General features: G+C 33.8%; 2 protein-coding genes across 3 annotated transcripts in view; one reads left to right on the forward strand and one right to left on the reverse strand.

Moving 5' to 3' along the window:
* The window catches only part of Uxs (UDP-xylose synthase), a 392432-nt gene that overhangs the window by 223406 nt on the left and 151827 nt on the right, over positions 1–17199 (forward strand). The gene's annotated exons all lie outside the window — the stretch shown is intronic.
* The window catches only part of glu (structural maintenance of chromosomes 4-like protein gluon), a 125347-nt gene that overhangs the window by 104644 nt on the left and 3504 nt on the right, over positions 1–17199 (reverse strand). For both annotated transcript variants that reach the window (XM_081769542.1, XM_081769543.1), the window contains exons 2-3: positions 12275–12586; positions 9972–10163 (exon numbers count right to left, since the gene is read on the reverse strand). In XM_081769542.1, the coding sequence (XP_081625668.1) occupies positions 9972–10163; positions 12275–12565 (483 nt within the window). In that variant the 5' untranslated portion in view covers positions 12566–12586. The remainder of the gene's footprint in view (positions 1–9971; positions 10164–12274; positions 12587–17199) is intronic.

Here is a 17199-nt window from a genome sequence, read left to right on the forward strand (position 1 = left end):
AATAAGGAAACCGATTCAAGTGTGATACGAAATTGTGAATGAGTTTATGCGCAAACGAAGTGTTTTTGTGTACTATTAACCCATTAGAGGGAAAAACCCTCGATCTCAACCGTTTCGGAGATATAGAGGACTGATGCTCTGATATTTTGTAGATTTTCGGCTATATTGCGAGTGAATATGTTTGAAAATTACATTGAAACATTAAGAAAGATGCACCAGAACGAATAAAAGTGGTCAATGTTGAAGTGAGTGGCGTAACTTTCACTCGGGGCCAGAAAAAGAAGGGGCTATGAGGAATAACAAAAGCCATTGACACAAAGAACAAAATTGTATGATAATACTTGCTAATATGTATCATGTCTTTAGTTCGTAAAAAATAAGAAAAGGTCATATGAAGATGTATTAATTATAATGCCAAAGTAACAGAGACGTTATTATGTGAACAAAAATACAATGTCATACGTGCAAAAGTGCTATAGAAAAACAAATCAAATAATATGAAACATAAACACATATTGTTGCAAATGTACAGTAAGTACTACAGTCTGTAGTTCTGTGACACAGATTAAAACGAAAATTATGAATCAATAAACAAAAATAGTACCTTCCACTTAAAAAACGAAACCCTGTACGCCTTATATACTGTATATCATATACAGTTCCGATCGGTTAATAATTGTAGAAATTATAAATGTTTGAAAGTTCGGACGGCCACCTTTTTTTTTCCCCTTTTTTTTTCACATTTTCCATCCTATTTGACTAATGATGTTTTTTATTCGATTCAGCGTACCAAGAAACCTATACATATAGACAGACACCTCACACCCCTATTTCATGCAAGAGTGGAACTCTGGTATTTTCACCCTCCCCTTCGAAAACATTCTTCCCTTAGAAGTTTTATGGACTCCTCGGTTTTCTAACCCTCATGTTTAAGGTGACGTATAACTACAGTTTCGTGGATGAAGGAATTCTTCATTTTTAAGTCTTTTATTTGTATTATCGCTACATATTCAAAAATTCGCAAAATATCGGATAACCAGCCTTCCCCTTATTTCCTTGTATCTCCGGAAACGGTTGAGAGCAAGAGTTTTCCCCTCTAATGGGTTCAATTGCACACAAAAACACTTCGTTTGCATATAATCTCGTCCAAAATTTCATGTCACACTTGAATCGGCTCCCTTGTAAGTTGAAATGAAAGAAGTATATTGAACACGGACAATGGGATGCATTTACCCTATATGTTGTTTTCGTGCAGCATCATACATGCTATTGTTGGTAATGCCAGAACTGTTCGATACAAAGTGTAACTTTCACTGTATAGGTTAAACATAGGGTTCGCATACTGTAGATCAGACTGTACTGCCAATCTCTGTGACAATGCATCACATTCCAGGACCAGCATAGTTTGTAGACGGCCAATAATCTGTGGTAGTACAATTCGAGTTGTCATCCTCCAGCCAAGGAAATTCCAGCATGCACAGGAAAACTAAGTTCTGAGTTCTTTCGTGGTTTTACGGTTAGCACAGCCCGAAGTTCGATTCTTGGTGAAAGTTCACGTTTGTCGGATTCCCCGTTAAGAGTCTTCCTCCCAACAAAAAATCTGTTCGCAAAAACATGCATGCTCTCATTCTTTCCTGTTAATTAACAATGTGGAAGATTGTCATAATCTTTCGATATGTTATAGACATAGGATGGTACTATGTAGCTTGTTGGTCCCTGTCTCAAAAACCTAATATATCTTTATTACATATATAATTAAAGTTAAGGTAACTTTGTGACTCAATAAAAGTTTCAAAAACACGATATTTGAAATTTTAACGGCATAGCTCCCTAAATTACTATCTTTTTTATTTAGGAGTTGTTTTAAACGTATCGTAATACATACATTAAACGTAAAAAAATATCACTTACGAACTATTATGCATTGATTAAATTCGATATTTCAATACTTGTTCTCTTCTTTTTAAGTGGACGTAGTGTTCACCTTCACTATAGATGGCACCACATGGATTTTTCCTTCCTCCCCTTTTTTCGGCAAAGGGAAACAAACAAGAGGTTCACTATAGTAGCTGGGGTTGAGGAAGGGTGGGTGAGGACTTCTGTTGAAAGAAAAATGACAAGGAGTGTATGGGGGAAGAAATTCCAGCCTCGTTTCGGAAGCATACAAAATAATGAAATATATACTAGTTTGCACTGGCAGACAAAGCGTCTGGCCAGACGCCCAGACGCTTATGAGGCAAGAGATAGGGTTTTACTTTTTTTTCCTATTCAATATGTAAAAGGCAAAGAATATTACAATCATCCGTAAGGAATGTCGTACTTGATAAAACCAAGCATTCGCTTTTTTTTTTCTTTCTTTCTTTCCTTTGTAATAGGAAAGTAATTAGCATATGTTATAGCGGCAACATTCAGTGTGTCAAAATATCAATTATTTTCATGCATTTATGTGGGAGAGAGTAAGGCAACCGATTTTGCCCTACACCTTATAATGACTTTAGTACAGCCTTAATGCCGTCTTTCTAGACCTGAATTCAAATCAACTCGTCTTATTTCACGTAGCTTCGTAATTGTTCTCAATATGTGGGTCAACACCGAAATTTTTAAGTATCCTTGTTGGAATCGAATCCGGGAGCATGCAAACTTTACGTAGAAACGAGCTCTAACCACTTGATAAACGGGAGTAATGTACTTTCTGAAGCATTGAGCAATATTACCATAAACTGGGGCTACTTGAAAAATCTGGGGTTACCTGGAAAACTGGCATTTTTTGTGTTATATGGTATAATAATGAAAGAACTATGACAGTTACGCCGTTTTCTTCCAATGAAAAGTACGCATCTAAAAAAAAACAAATGGATGGTCATAAGTGCTGTATCTTATTTATAGACTGGTCTAAAAATCCTCACAGCAATTGATACTTTTTTTTCTGTAAATTGTTCCTGTGTTTCCGTAATGAAAAGTGATTTTTACCTGGTTGTGCTAAATATCATTGCTTTCAGAAGTTTCTTAACGACACGAATTGCTTTTTCATTTCCACTTCCTTTCTGGGACAATCTGCGGCTATTTTTTTTTTTTTTTATATCCTTCCGTTTTTCTACTAAAAATGCTGATATTGATCAGGGGATAGACAACGGCGACATTATTGAAGTTTTGCCTGAACATACCTACATCCGCAGAGAACAAGTTGGTTTTCCATATGACTTTGCAGCAAAGGATTTTAATATGTGAATTTTTGTCCTTATCGTACTGTGATATTATTATTATTATTATTATTATTATTATTATTATTATTATTATTATCACACTACCATATGATATTTTTGCAAAGAGTTAACGTAAATGTATACTTGTAAAATGGTACCAGGTAATTTTGTAAACCAATGTAAGGCAATGACTGATCTGATACATACATAAATTTCATAAAATTATGTAGGACATGTTTTAGTGTCTTAAAGAAGTCTCAAGAGCTTATGTGTGTATTGGCATTTGCCAAAATTTCCCTTGTATTGTTTGAAAAACTACCGTTTATAAAAGCATATTGCAAAAACAATTTTTTTTACTGAATCTGTTGGCCTTCAGGAAGACAAGTTTACCACTGTAGTTAGTTTAAATTTGTTCAACAATTTACAGTGTTTAACTAAAAGGTTGTTTTTTATTTATTTATTTATTTATTTATTTATTTATTTAAAACAGCCTGGGAATACATTACTATGAAAGAAACATAGGCATGTTGTATATCAATCTTCTCAGGAAAGTGTGATCTTGCAAGTGATTCTTTTCAAACAGTCGAATTTTTAACACAGCTCTTACTACTATGAAAAGACATATAATTTCCAAGTAGTCCCAAAAGCGGGGCTACTTGGTATCAAGAGCATTTGGCTCTTGGAGGGCTTCAGTTTCAGTAAAATTTTGTCTGTAAGAAACATCACAAGAAGAAAAATTAATTGCAATAAATAACAAGAGGTAGTATGAAAAAGAAAAACAAATCCAAGTACGGTATTTACTTGCTTTTGTTTTACGTCAAGAATTAAAATGCATAAATAGTAATTTTAACAAATGCACTGGTGTTATAAAAAGTGTGTTGCATTTTGAACAAATGTATATAATAAAAAAATTAAAACGTATTCTGAAATCTAAAATAGTGTATTATTGTAGTAATAAAATAAAAGACTATAGTACTGACGTAACTGTAGGTTTTTTGTTATTTTTTGTTAATAATGATATTTTGTACTTACGATATCATCTTCAAATGGCCCAACTAACTGTATATATTCAAATAGGTTACACTGTATATTTAAATTAACACTTGTACTTTGAAACTTGTATAATTACGTTTAAATTTCATTTATTGGCCTGTAATGCATGGAATATTTTCTTTCGTTTTTGCTTATTATTATTATTATTATTATTATTTCGATTTTCTTAACCCCAAACAAATGAATTTAAGTAAATCTAAGTAAAAATGTCTGAAACCGCTCTGATACATCAACACAACACATAGGCTGCAGCAACTACGAAGCTACGAATAAAATATCTCGCCAAATTTAATACCCTCAAATATTTTTTGTTCTCCACCCTAATAATAATAATATAGTGGACTACTTTTTAGTGGTAATTAACAAGTTGTTATGGCTGCTAGTGATTTCCTGAATACTAGAACTACGTTTTTTTATATTACTATTAACTATTACGAAAATCTTACAAATCGATGTTAAGAAGTGAGTTGAACTAAGAGGGAATTACGTTGGAAATACAAAAAACGTTTCATGCCTGTGCGACTTTTAATTTTTTGTTAGGTTAGAAAGTTGTCGCTCACCCCCTTTGTAATATATGCAGTAAAAAAAATGTAAACTTAGAGTAGTAGAAAAGTTGAAAAAAACAAAATCACCCAGGGGAAATTCCAACCAGATTCGAAAGTACTGAATTCCAACACAAAGAAACAACTTAACACGCACCGCTATCGAAATAACTGCAGTTGTATAAACTTTTCATTAAAAATAAGCTGGCATGTGTTGTAGTGTTTCTCAAAATTTTCTTTTTAAGGAGGAGGGGGTGATTTTAAATGATTCCTTTGTTCACATTGAAAGCGATGTTGTCTGTTGTTTGTGATCGCGTCACGGGAAATGTTTGAACACTTTGAAATGTGTTTTAGAAGATATTTAGTACCTACCTCAAGCTGGGATATTATTATGTAAAATAATAATAATAAAAACAATATCTTTTTAAATTTATGACGTCATTACACACTATGCCTCAACGCAGAAAGGCGTGAAAGCATATGTAACGTGTTCTAAAATGCCTCCAGTCTTGAAGAAAACGAAGTAAAAACCCTTATTGGTACTTTTTAAATTGAATAATGAAGATTCCACCCTATCACCAAAAATAGGTGATATAATTTTAAAAGTTAAGCATTAAGGAACAAGTACAGCAACGTTTATCAAAAAGACACCTTTTTTCACAAAAGTTACTGATATTTGGCAGGGGCCTATTTTTAAAAACTCAGAACTAGCCTGCGGCATGAAATACATAAATTTCGCCTAGTTATAAAATTAACAAAAAAGGGGATAGGATCCCTCTAAATACGCCCTATTATCTGGGAACAAACAAACAGACACGCACAAAAAAAGAATTTTCGTCTTAACTGTCGATGGTGATTTCTCCGTTGGAATAGTTAACGATTTTAAAACCCAAACCCTATGTTACGAAAAGAAGAAAGCAGGATTGCTCTGTTATCTGTTCAAAACGGGATTGTCCCTAATCATCCTCTTCATGACACTTGTTTTCATACTATACTGTACATTTGAGTCTCATTGTATTATGATTATTAACTTCCATAATCGAAATAACAGAACAGAAACGGATTTTACTTATTTTCACTTTAAATTAATTTATTTAGGAATTCGATTTAAATCAACGATTTTTATTTAAAAAATCAAGTGATTTAAATCTTGATTTAAATCAGACTGATTTAAATCAATCCACCCTGGTCTCTCACGAAACGCGTATGGGACTTCACGAATTTCCTGTGCATTATTATTATTATTATATTATTATTATTATTATTATTATAAAGCTTAGTTCAATGTCTCATGATTACGTACCACGGCTAAGGGACACTGTGATTATATGGATAATGCTGGTGGCATGACGAAACCAGCCCGAGAAACCCATGCACACGATGTTTGTCCACCACAAAACGCACTTGGTGGGAGCTGGGATCGAACCAAGAACCCGCGCCTGACGTGAACTACCGCAGTCTCACAAGGGAATTCCATAGTTTCGTGTGTACAGTAGAACATATATCCTTAAATGGTATAAGTAGGAATATGGCTTTAAAAATATGTACAAAATTTAATAAAACCCAATATTAACCAATAAAACCCAATTTTGCCCAATAAAACCCACTGGGCTGGTTTTTTTAAAAAACCCTGGGTTTTTCACAACCCTGATACGATACGCGTGGAAACGTACGAACCAATTCATTATTATTTTTAAAGCACTGCAGGTTTTTCAGTCCATTAGAACTCTGCAGTTTGGAATGTCCTCTCATCATATCGCTTGATGCACTTGGAATAATAATAATAAGTCTCGTTCTTACTAATATTTAATACAACACATAATTTATAAGTATTAGCTTGCTTAACTGAAATGATCATGAAGGTGAATTTTAGAAATATCACAACCTGTTATTTTCGTCGAAATCTATCTAGGATAGGATAGGATGTAATTTTTTTTATTAGTATTATTCTGACACATTAATTTCATGTGGAATCCATCCCCCAAACTTCCTATGTTTCACATTACCACGAAAGACATGGACAATCCTCAACGGACTATGTACAGAACAGGGACGCTGTAACTTCCTCCTGAACACATGAAACATGTTACAAAATCACAACTGTGTCTTAAAAAGAATGGAAAACATTATTTCTGAGTACCGTATTTTCGAAAAAAAAAAAATGAAATCTTTGAGTTTTACGTCCTACGGTTATGCCGGTTAGGCTAAAGGAGACGGTGATGATGAGTAATGAATGAAATGGTGGAATGAAGAAAGTAGGAGGAAACGGGAGAACCCCGAGAAAATCCACGCACACGGTGTTTGTCCACCACAAAGTTCACTTGGCGGGGGCTGGGATCGAATCCGGGACCCCAAGCACCAGAGGTGAACGCTCTACCACTGAGCCACCGCGGCCCTTACCGTATTTTTGAGGTCAATGACTAGGGGCAGGAGTTTTTCGCAAGTTGCGAAATCGCAAAAGTTTTCCGACAAAGCCGAGAGTTGGTTTTTCAACGAACTACGTCAGATTGAATAAGGAAATAGGTATTTTGAAGTCGCAACAAAATGCAATAACTGACATTTCGAACGAAATATGCCGCAAAACACGACAAATTGGGAATTTTTTAAAACGTCAATTTCAGTTGTTAAAATACAGACATAAAAAGTACAATTTTCCAAGCAACGTTTTCCTTTTGCAACTGGCAACCCGAATTACTACTAACTTCCGTTTAAAGTTCATAGCTGGTTGTGAATGTGGAATGTGGAACATTCAGCGTAGTGTTAAAACAGCAGAAATCCTCACTTCGATGTTTTTGTGGAATACATACGCTAAGACAGTTTATAATTTTAAAGATGGTGAATAAAAAGGAGACGGTACAAGATCGCACAAGTGAATTTACCAGTGAAGTCTTGGAAGTAAGTGATACCCAAACGTTAATATGTAAATTTTGTAATTCACGCATTGAATGGGAAAAGAAAGATACTCTACAAAAACATATAAAGTTGGCAGAACATGAACGTAACAGAGACAGAATTGAATATGGACCAAAAAGTGAGAAGTGACATATTGCATTGGAATATTTTGCAAATGCGCAGAAGCCAAAAGTAGAAAAGATTGAGTTTATGAATGAGACTACCGAGATGTTGCTGAAGTACAATATATCCATAGAAAAAGCTGACCACCCTGCATTTTGTGTGTGGTTGATGAAGTACATGCTCGGTAAGTATATTTCAGCATAATTTTACAACAATAACAATTAATGTAGTAGTTGTTATGTTTTGTAATGTTTTATTCAAGTAGAATTGGACTATTTGTCGAAAGTATATAGTGCTTAACTGCTTTTGGAACGTAGGAAATCAGAAAGAAAATTTATTACTGTCGTACGAGTCCGTGCATTTGTTTTGTAGTGGCACTTCTGGTGTGTTAGAAACATCACTACACAAAGTAAATCGATTCGATACCAGAAGAATTATATATAAAGTGTTAAAATTCTGTAGAGAAGAAAAAACACGTGGACTCATATTACTATTAAATAAAGCAGCAGAAAGAACTGGTCGTGCGATAGGTCCAAGTGTGGAAACTGTTCTTAAAATTACTAATGAAAGTGGAGAATTCTGGACAAAAGATTTCTACCGGTTCAATTTCCGATGGAATCGCTATTTTGTGGTGTTTTAACCCACCGTTATTTTGATCATGAGGCAGTTGGAGAGTTATCTGAATTAAGAGGTAGCAAACTCTGGTCCAGCTGTGTTTGCTGTTCTTACAAGAACTCTTGAAGAAGCAGCAAAGGCAAACGTGTTATTTGCTGAATAAGACTTTTCTTGATAGTGTAAATGCTACAACCTATTTACAGTCGGTTGTTGACACTCTAAAGAGATATTAAGAATCTTCATCCCGGTGAAATTAAAATACCGCTAATTTTACAGTAATTATGTGATATCTTCAAATAGATAAAAGATAATTGAAATATGGAACAAGAGCGCCCTAGACAATATTATTTTGCGTGAGGTACCGTTACCACAAGTCACCTAGTGGCTTTATGTTTTCAGCTGTTTAGAAACGCGAAAATAAATGCCGATATTCAAAATGGCTCGAAATCGAAAGCAGATAAGTGAGTCGTGATAACGGTTTCTCATGTAAAATGATATTGTCTAGGGTGCTCTTGTTCCACATTTCGATTATCTTTTATCTATTTGAAGATATCACATAATTAATGTAAAATTAGCGGTATTTTAATTTCGCCGGGATGAAGACTCTTAAGTAGATTACAAAAATGTTCTAGCATTTGTTTCAGACCAGGTACATGACCAAGTGTTTTGGTACTCTGTCAGTTTAAATTGCGAGCCATATGATTCATGTTTCTTGTTGGTCATATAACTTAAACTCAGTAGGGGATATCTGACTGTATGAGTTAAGGGACCTCAATAGTCTTGTGTGCAAGACCTAAAATGCTTTTCTTACATTCAAGGAAACTGAAGCTTTCATATTTTGCTTTTCTAAGAAAAGAATGTCCACACTTGACACCGAAGTTGTTTTCTGAACCAGTACTAACAAGGTGGAATAGCTGGTTCTATTCTGTCCAATATATGCAAGACTATTTTGAACCACTGTATAAATTGATCTGTTCTCATGATTCTTTAAACTCACAAGCAAAGAGTTTAAAGATTTTTTTAAAGGTAAAGAAGATCTCTTGCTAGCGCAGATTTATTCTGTTTCTGAAAACAGAAAGTTTTTGGTGGATCTCACTCCTTTCACCGAGACAGAAAGTAAGCCATATGCTCATCTTTCGCATGCTCGTCTAGAACAGCTGATGGCTCGTTTTAATTCAATCGCAAATGAGTCGTTTAGCTCTTGCACAGATACTTGTATTACGAAGTTGTCAGAGGATGATAAGAAGAAAATGGTGGTGCTGTTTAAAAGAGACTTTTCCCCGCATCTTTTAAAGTTACATATCTTGAGGAAAGAAAAACATAAATTGAATGAAATGTACGAAAGTCTTGGAAAATTATTTGATCTCTCAAAATAAAAAATAAAAAATAAAAAATAAAAAATACTCCAGTTTTATTTAACCTTAGAAAGCAATAATAAAACTATCCCTGTTAATAGGGTCCTAAAATCTGTTGAAATATTAAACGCATTTATCTTCATGAACATTATTATTATTATTATTATTTATACGTGTATCGTTCTTACCTTATCAACAATTTGCCGAAAGTAAACAGACACAGTACAGCTGTTTACATTTTGATGTTCACTTGAATTGTGGATCAACACTGATATTTTCTTCGAACGAATTTTCTGAGCACGATAACCAAAGACAAAAAGCATGGAATCTATCACATTACTTTTGCCGCTGCCGTTCGGCCCAACAATCGCAGTAAAACTCTAAATAAAAGAAGAAAAAGAAAACATTAGTGACAAAAAACACATACACACACGAACATCTATTATTCTTCAAATACAATTATATTACTCTCACATATGATACAATAAATAAATAAAAAATAGGTAAAGAGAAAATATTAAAATTATACAGGTAGTTAACTTACAGAATAAAAATAGCACATGATCAAATGATTGCACAAATTTGTAATCAAATTACATTAGTGGCTAACTTTACGAGTTTTACTGTCCCAAATTAAAAGGGTGAAAACTCTGACTATACCGAAAATCGAACCCAGCTTATCTTACCGGTGCATGAACCTCTCTACTATACACTCCACATCCTAACCATCTACGCATCTTCACTCTTAAGCTCGATCAACAGCCATTCAGTCTATATAGATTGCCCCACAACTCCTTTAGTTTGAATAATCCAGTATTTATTAAGGAACAACTATTACGGTTAAATTACAAATAGATGCCATATAATATATCCGGCTCTTTGGTTTATTTGCCCGTACATTAACCACTGCACTACCAGTCTTTTCCACAGCAGACATATAATTCCCAAGCGCTGATCTTAACAGTGAAAATATGTGGCTGATTTGGAAGTGCACCAAAACAAAAAGTCAGAGAACATAATATGGTTCATGTCCAAATCTATATTTTCATTTCTTTAAATTACGATAAGTTCGCACCTATAAAGAATATAATGCAAACTAATTTCGTAACTGTAACAACTGTTTCCTCCATTTATCATTTAAGTTTCGCGATAATTACCTTTCCATCTCAATTAAGAGATCTAATAGTTAAGAAAAACAAAACTTAGGAAAAAAATATATAGCAGAAAAGTTGGAACTGGAACCCTTTTCTAAGTTAAGTTATTCAACATATAGAAAACATATTTATGATATCTCTTCACTCAGTAAAAACTGCCATTCTGTACATTTTGTACATGGGTATAATTGTATCTATTTTGAAATCTTAAACAATGTGTAATGGAATTATTATACGGCACTCCATCATTGCATAGATAGGTAACTAACTGAAACCAAGTATATTCCCAGTTGGAGCTCATGTGTTTCGGATTCCAAGTTAAGCTGTAGATTCAAGTCTCATATAGTCCCCCCCCCCCACACACACACTGAAAAGGGACGCTTAACTCCACATCAACCAACAGATAATTGAACATAATTTAGAGAATGACAATTATTAAAATCCTTACGAAACTTAATCCTACTATCATCACTTACTTAATTCAAACCGAGAAGCTTACGGTCCTCAGCTAACCACTTCGTCTTAACATAACACTTTTACCATTTTAATACCGTCCAGCAATTGTAGTCCAACCCTCTCCTGCTTTTTCCTCCCACCGTATGTATCTTCACGATACTCTCTTCATAGATAAGTCCCAACCACTTATTTTTTGCTCTTTTTAATTACATGCAATATTAAGTTAAAGTTTTCATGTGTTACGCTCTTTTTCCCTTCTAACAAAATTCGACCTCTCTTAGTCGAGACTTTCTTCTGGGACGTACTTTTATGTAGGAACTACTCGAATTGCTGCAGTCATATTCCGTATTTTATCTCTTGGTACTGGTGATTCATCAAGATCGCTACTCTGTCCTGAATGAGAAGTAATTAGAACCTCTTTAATGTATGAGTCTTTTTTTTTTTTTTTTTATTTTTTTATTTTTTTTTTTTTTTAATAAGCTTACTTAAACTTGTAAATACTTATTATGGGTCCAATTTCCTATATGTGAAATACAGTGAAAACTAACGGTCCCTTTAGTATCTTAGCATTGAATCTGAATGCATTTTCCATTGTCCTATGGATAACTAAACTATGTTCATATAAATTTTTTACAAGTTTTTATTTTGACGAAAAACAAAAACACTCCCAATTGCAGCGTTTTCGTGTAATAATCTGTCACAATTCGAAATATCAATTTTCATTATAAACAATGGTTACTGTTGTGATACACATATATATCCCCTGCTTTTGGTGTATTTGGAAGCATTTTCCTGTCTTTTGAGATCAGTGTGAACCTGTGGGTATAACTAACTATAATGTAAGTTCATATAGTAATTTCAAACGAGAAATAATGTTTTACCTTATGAAAAGGTCCCAGGACTTGTTTTCCCGCGTAACTCTTGAAGTTGATATTTTCTATATGAGTGATGATCAATCGAGATCCTCTGCTCTCGAAGGTTAATGCAGGAATAGGCGGTGGAGGAATGTAGATATCTCCAATACGAATCCCTCCTTCCTCATCTTCATCATCAGAGCCCTCTTCGCGAATTTCCGATGTATCCAAGTCATCCTCTGGCTCTTTCTCCTGAGCTTTTCTCGAATCTTCGATTTCTTTATCTTTCGGATTTGATTTTGGTGCTGCTCTCTTCATATTGCTCTTCCACTACAAAATCTACCGAGAGAAAAAAAATACACTTCTTAAGTTAATTAGCTCTGTTAATTTAAACTCAGGAATGCGTCTAAATTTTTATTAATGGCGAAATTTGCATTAATGGCGAAACCCCGTCTTCTTCACCGGTTCATTTATTTATACAAACATGAAATGTGATTGAAACAACAGAGTATGTTCATGTAAATCAATATGCCGTTGACGAAGGTTGGAGTTTCCTATTGACAATTTCGCCGTCAATAAAAATTCAGATTAATTTAATAGTTACAATCATGTGTAAGTTGAGTTCCTTCAGCAATTAAGCACTATCTTATCCCCCTCCCCCCGCCCAAGAAGAAAAGGGTTATCGAGCGTATGAAACACATTCTAGTATTTCAAATGACTCATATAGCAATGTTTCTCAGTCAATTTTTCTTCCAATATTTCGAATATTTGGACACTTGGGAGCACACAATGGTTTAAATTCTTTTCAGAGTACAATCTTCATACTGTTCTTTTATGTAGCAACAAAGATAATCTAAGAATATTTCTTAAATTTTATCGATACTTAGAAATGTACTATCCTTAGAACATATTGTGTATATAGTAAAATATTAAGTTCAATCTATAATATATTGGGAACGGCAGGTGACTATAAGCATCGATAAAGTTTAAAACATATATATATCGGGTGTTCTAAATACGGCGCCAACAGACCACATAGCATTATTCTAGAAGTCAAAATAATTATAAAATATTATTATATATTTTCGAGTCCTCGTCTGGAGACACAAATTGCACTATGTAGCAATGTCGCAAATAACGAACCATAGATTAGATCTTCCAGTCTATCAAATAGTTATATTGATTCTTACGAGCGGTATATATTCTGGTATATGTTCCGTTGCGCCGACACGTCCCAACTCTGAAACATGGTTATTTAGATAGGCGGTATTAGTTCCTCTAATTTCTTTAACCGCCGTAGATATCTCGCATACTTTTTGAGCTAAGCAGCCGAAGTTCTCGATTTCGGCATCTCGTAACTCCGTATGTTCATATGGGCTTTTTCTTTTCTTTCTTCATTGTCTCCGAAGTCCCCTATCATACGGTAACTATTATTATCAGAGTTACAACAAAATGTAAGAGGGGAAACCATCTCCAAATATAATGGTTTCAATCTAAAGTGAAGGAATTTTTTTTTACATCGGACGAGCCGTTTGGGCTCTACACTCTTTATGCGCCCAACGTAAAATAAAAATGCAACGTTGCCATTTACCTGGACCCATAACATAAGTGAATGAAGTTACTGTCTTTTACGCCAACATATCGATGACCAGACCCCATTTCAAACAGTAACTTCATTCACTTATGTTGTGGGTCCAAGTAAATGGCAACATTGCATTTTCATTTAACATCGGACGCATAAAGAGTGTACAGCACGAACGACTCGTCCAATTTGAAAAATTCTTTCACTTTAGATTGAAAACATCATATTTTGAGACTGTTTCCAATCTTACATTTTGTTGTAACAGAGCTATCCTATGTCAGGGAACTTTTGGGACACACTTATATATATCAGTTGTTTTAAAAATGGCGCCCATGGACCACAGAGCACTATTGTACAGGCCAAAATAAACAGAAAATGCCACATGATGTTATTTCCTCCGGGGCCTCCTTCAGCCGTTATAGGGAATCAAAATTTCAGAATGTGGCAACGTCGCAGAATAACATTGATCCGTTACCATTACTTTACGAATAAAACATGCAGCTGGATCGATTGCTACACTAATAAGTGATGCTAGTGTCAATCAATATCAACTTGTGCTGCCATCTGGAAAGAATCGATAGAACTATTTGATAAATTGGTAGATCTAATCTATGGTTCTACATTTGCGACGTTGCCACATAGTGCAATTTGTGTCTCCAGACGAGGACTGGAGAGGTATATATATATATATATATATATATATATATATATATATATATATATATATATATATTGCTTTATTTTGACATGTAGAATAATCCTCTGTGGTCCGTGGGTGCCATTTTTAAAACAAACGATATATATATAAGAGTGTCACAAAAGTCTCGATATCTAGAACACCCGATATATATATATCCATGAAGTATAATGTGTGTCATAAATAAATAGGCATTCACCTTGTACCTAGAAGTTAATTTTCGTTTTGTGATATGATGTTGGCTCTCTCTCAAATCTTTTTGAGCAGTAATTTCTGTAAGTGAAGTAATATAGGGATTTTTAACAAGTATCACTACAAAAATCTCAATCATGTAGAAAGAAATGTAAGCAAAAAGGCTATTACTTACCGAAAACAAAAAAGTACTCTTCTAGGTAGCGTTTTCCAAAAGCGCTACCTAGAATACTTTCTAAACATTATCACAATCTCAAGTGTATATTCAGATGAACCAGTGTTCTTCAAATATTCCAAGAAAATCTTCTTCAAGCTGATGAATATGAAATTAAGAGAGGGCAAATAGAATTCATGCTCAAGGGTCCAGAAAGAACCGAAATTATACAACAAAACGAAAATTAACTTCTGGCCACAAGGTGGGTACTTATTCATTTACGAGATATGTATAGTATAGCGTTCATTAGCAAATATGATGCGTATTCTGTGCGCACGAGTACAAATATTATTCTTTTCCTACATATAACTGGCTCTCCAGCACTCTTTCATACAGACTGACAAATTATCAGCCGTACAAAAATTATACAAATAATTCATTTCTTTTCGGTAGAAATCGTCTGCTAGTTGCGGAATAATGCTTATCCTATTACCATCTTTACGTTTTTACACCTACTAATGCATCCATTTAGTTTACTGCTGCACATTAATCACGACTAGAGACCGGACATTAGGCAAAATGCCTGTTCTTTAATATTAGATGTATGATTAAAAAATAACGTTTTAAAGTTTATATGGGAGGGGGGGGGGGTAGTTTCAATTTAAGCCAATTTTATTTTGACTATTTCGCTCACTCCTGCCTAAATAATTGCTTTAGTGCCTAATGTTGCCTATTATATATATATATATATATATATATATATATATATTTTAAATAAGACTTTATTGGGGAAAAATATATAATTTAGTATTTCAAGAAAGGATTCTGCCTCTTCCGTGAAATATAAGTGCTGTTTGTAGTGATAAGATGCCGTAAAACTTTGGACTGCTATATGTACTGATAAAGTGCTGTAAAACTTTGGACTGTTGTGTGTACTGATAAAGTGTATAAAATTTGGACTGATATGTGTCGTGATAAAGTGCGGTAGAGAATGTATTTACTAAATATGCACGGAACACATGACAAGCTTCGTTTTTATATATACACTAAAAGAATATATTAACAAACAGGTAATTTTTATATTCTTTGAACATTATCTATGACTTGAATTTATTTTTTAGTGGTATTGACAGGGTGTCTACTAAAATTTCAAAATGAAATTTCATGACCTTTTCTTCACCAAATCACAAAATTTCATAACACACATAAGCGAATTTGGGTGCGAATTAGGCCGAATTTTCATCCATGCGATAGAAGCGTGGTTTGCTTGCGATTTGATAGCGTCTTAGTCGACCATAGACATTTCTGGTGGTGAATTCTGACGTTTTATAAAACAAAATTTTCCAACCTGTATTTACGTTTGTACAGATAAAAAAAAATCGTGGCCCAAAAGCTAAATTTCGTGACTTTCGTGACCTACAGACACCCTGAATAAGTATTTATCTTCATTATTTCGAGTTAAATTTTAGTGCCTACTTTAAAATTTTAAGTTCCTACTTACCTGCCTATTTTCCAGGTTTTTAATGCTTAAACATTCGGTCTCTAATCATGACCATGAAAGTAGTGTTTATTTATTTATTTTTTTTATTTATTATTATTATTATTATTACCGGTATATCTTATTTGCATTTTTACATTCCTTTGTATCGTCAAAGTAGGGGTACAGAAGCAAGATTGGTGCAACAGAATACTTACTACAAATATAATGACTTTGGAGAAAAATATCGTAATGTATTAAAAAATTCATATTCCACTAAAATATTACGGTTTTCATTTTGACTTAACGCAATTGTCTATCATACTGAAAATACAGTTTTTTTTTTTTTTTTTTTTTTTTTTTTTTTTTTTTTTTTTTTCACACTGAGTTTATTTGCTTCACTTCCCTTATATTTCATTTCCTCTCTCTCAGAAGTCTCCAGCATCGGAAATGAAATCTAAGGGGAAACAAAATAAACGTATGTAATAAATAAAAATAAAAACATATTTCTTATATCTTTTTCTATTAGTTCGAATTTACACTTATTATAAGTAAACATGCACAAAGGAACCTATTTCAAACCTACTGGAAAGTGTGAGTCAAGACAGACAAATACAGACTCTTCAACAGTGCTAAAAAAAACTACACATACTGTGTAATGTGAAATTCTCTTGTTATGATGAAAATAGCCGTACTATCTGGATGAAATCCGTTTTCCAGAGGAAAGGTAAAGCGCTAAAAGGAATTACGGTGCAGGTTGACAATATTTCGTCGTAAAAATGGAAATTATAAGGTTAAAATCAGTGAGTGTATATGAAAGAGGACTGTATTTGATACTAATTTCCGCCGT

The sequence above is a fragment of the Thermobia domestica genome, chromosome 8, assembly GCF_964235325.1.
Source record: "Thermobia domestica chromosome 8, izTheDome1.hap1.1, whole genome shotgun sequence".
Classification (NCBI taxonomy): domain Eukaryota; kingdom Metazoa; phylum Arthropoda; class Insecta; order Zygentoma; family Lepismatidae; genus Thermobia; species Thermobia domestica.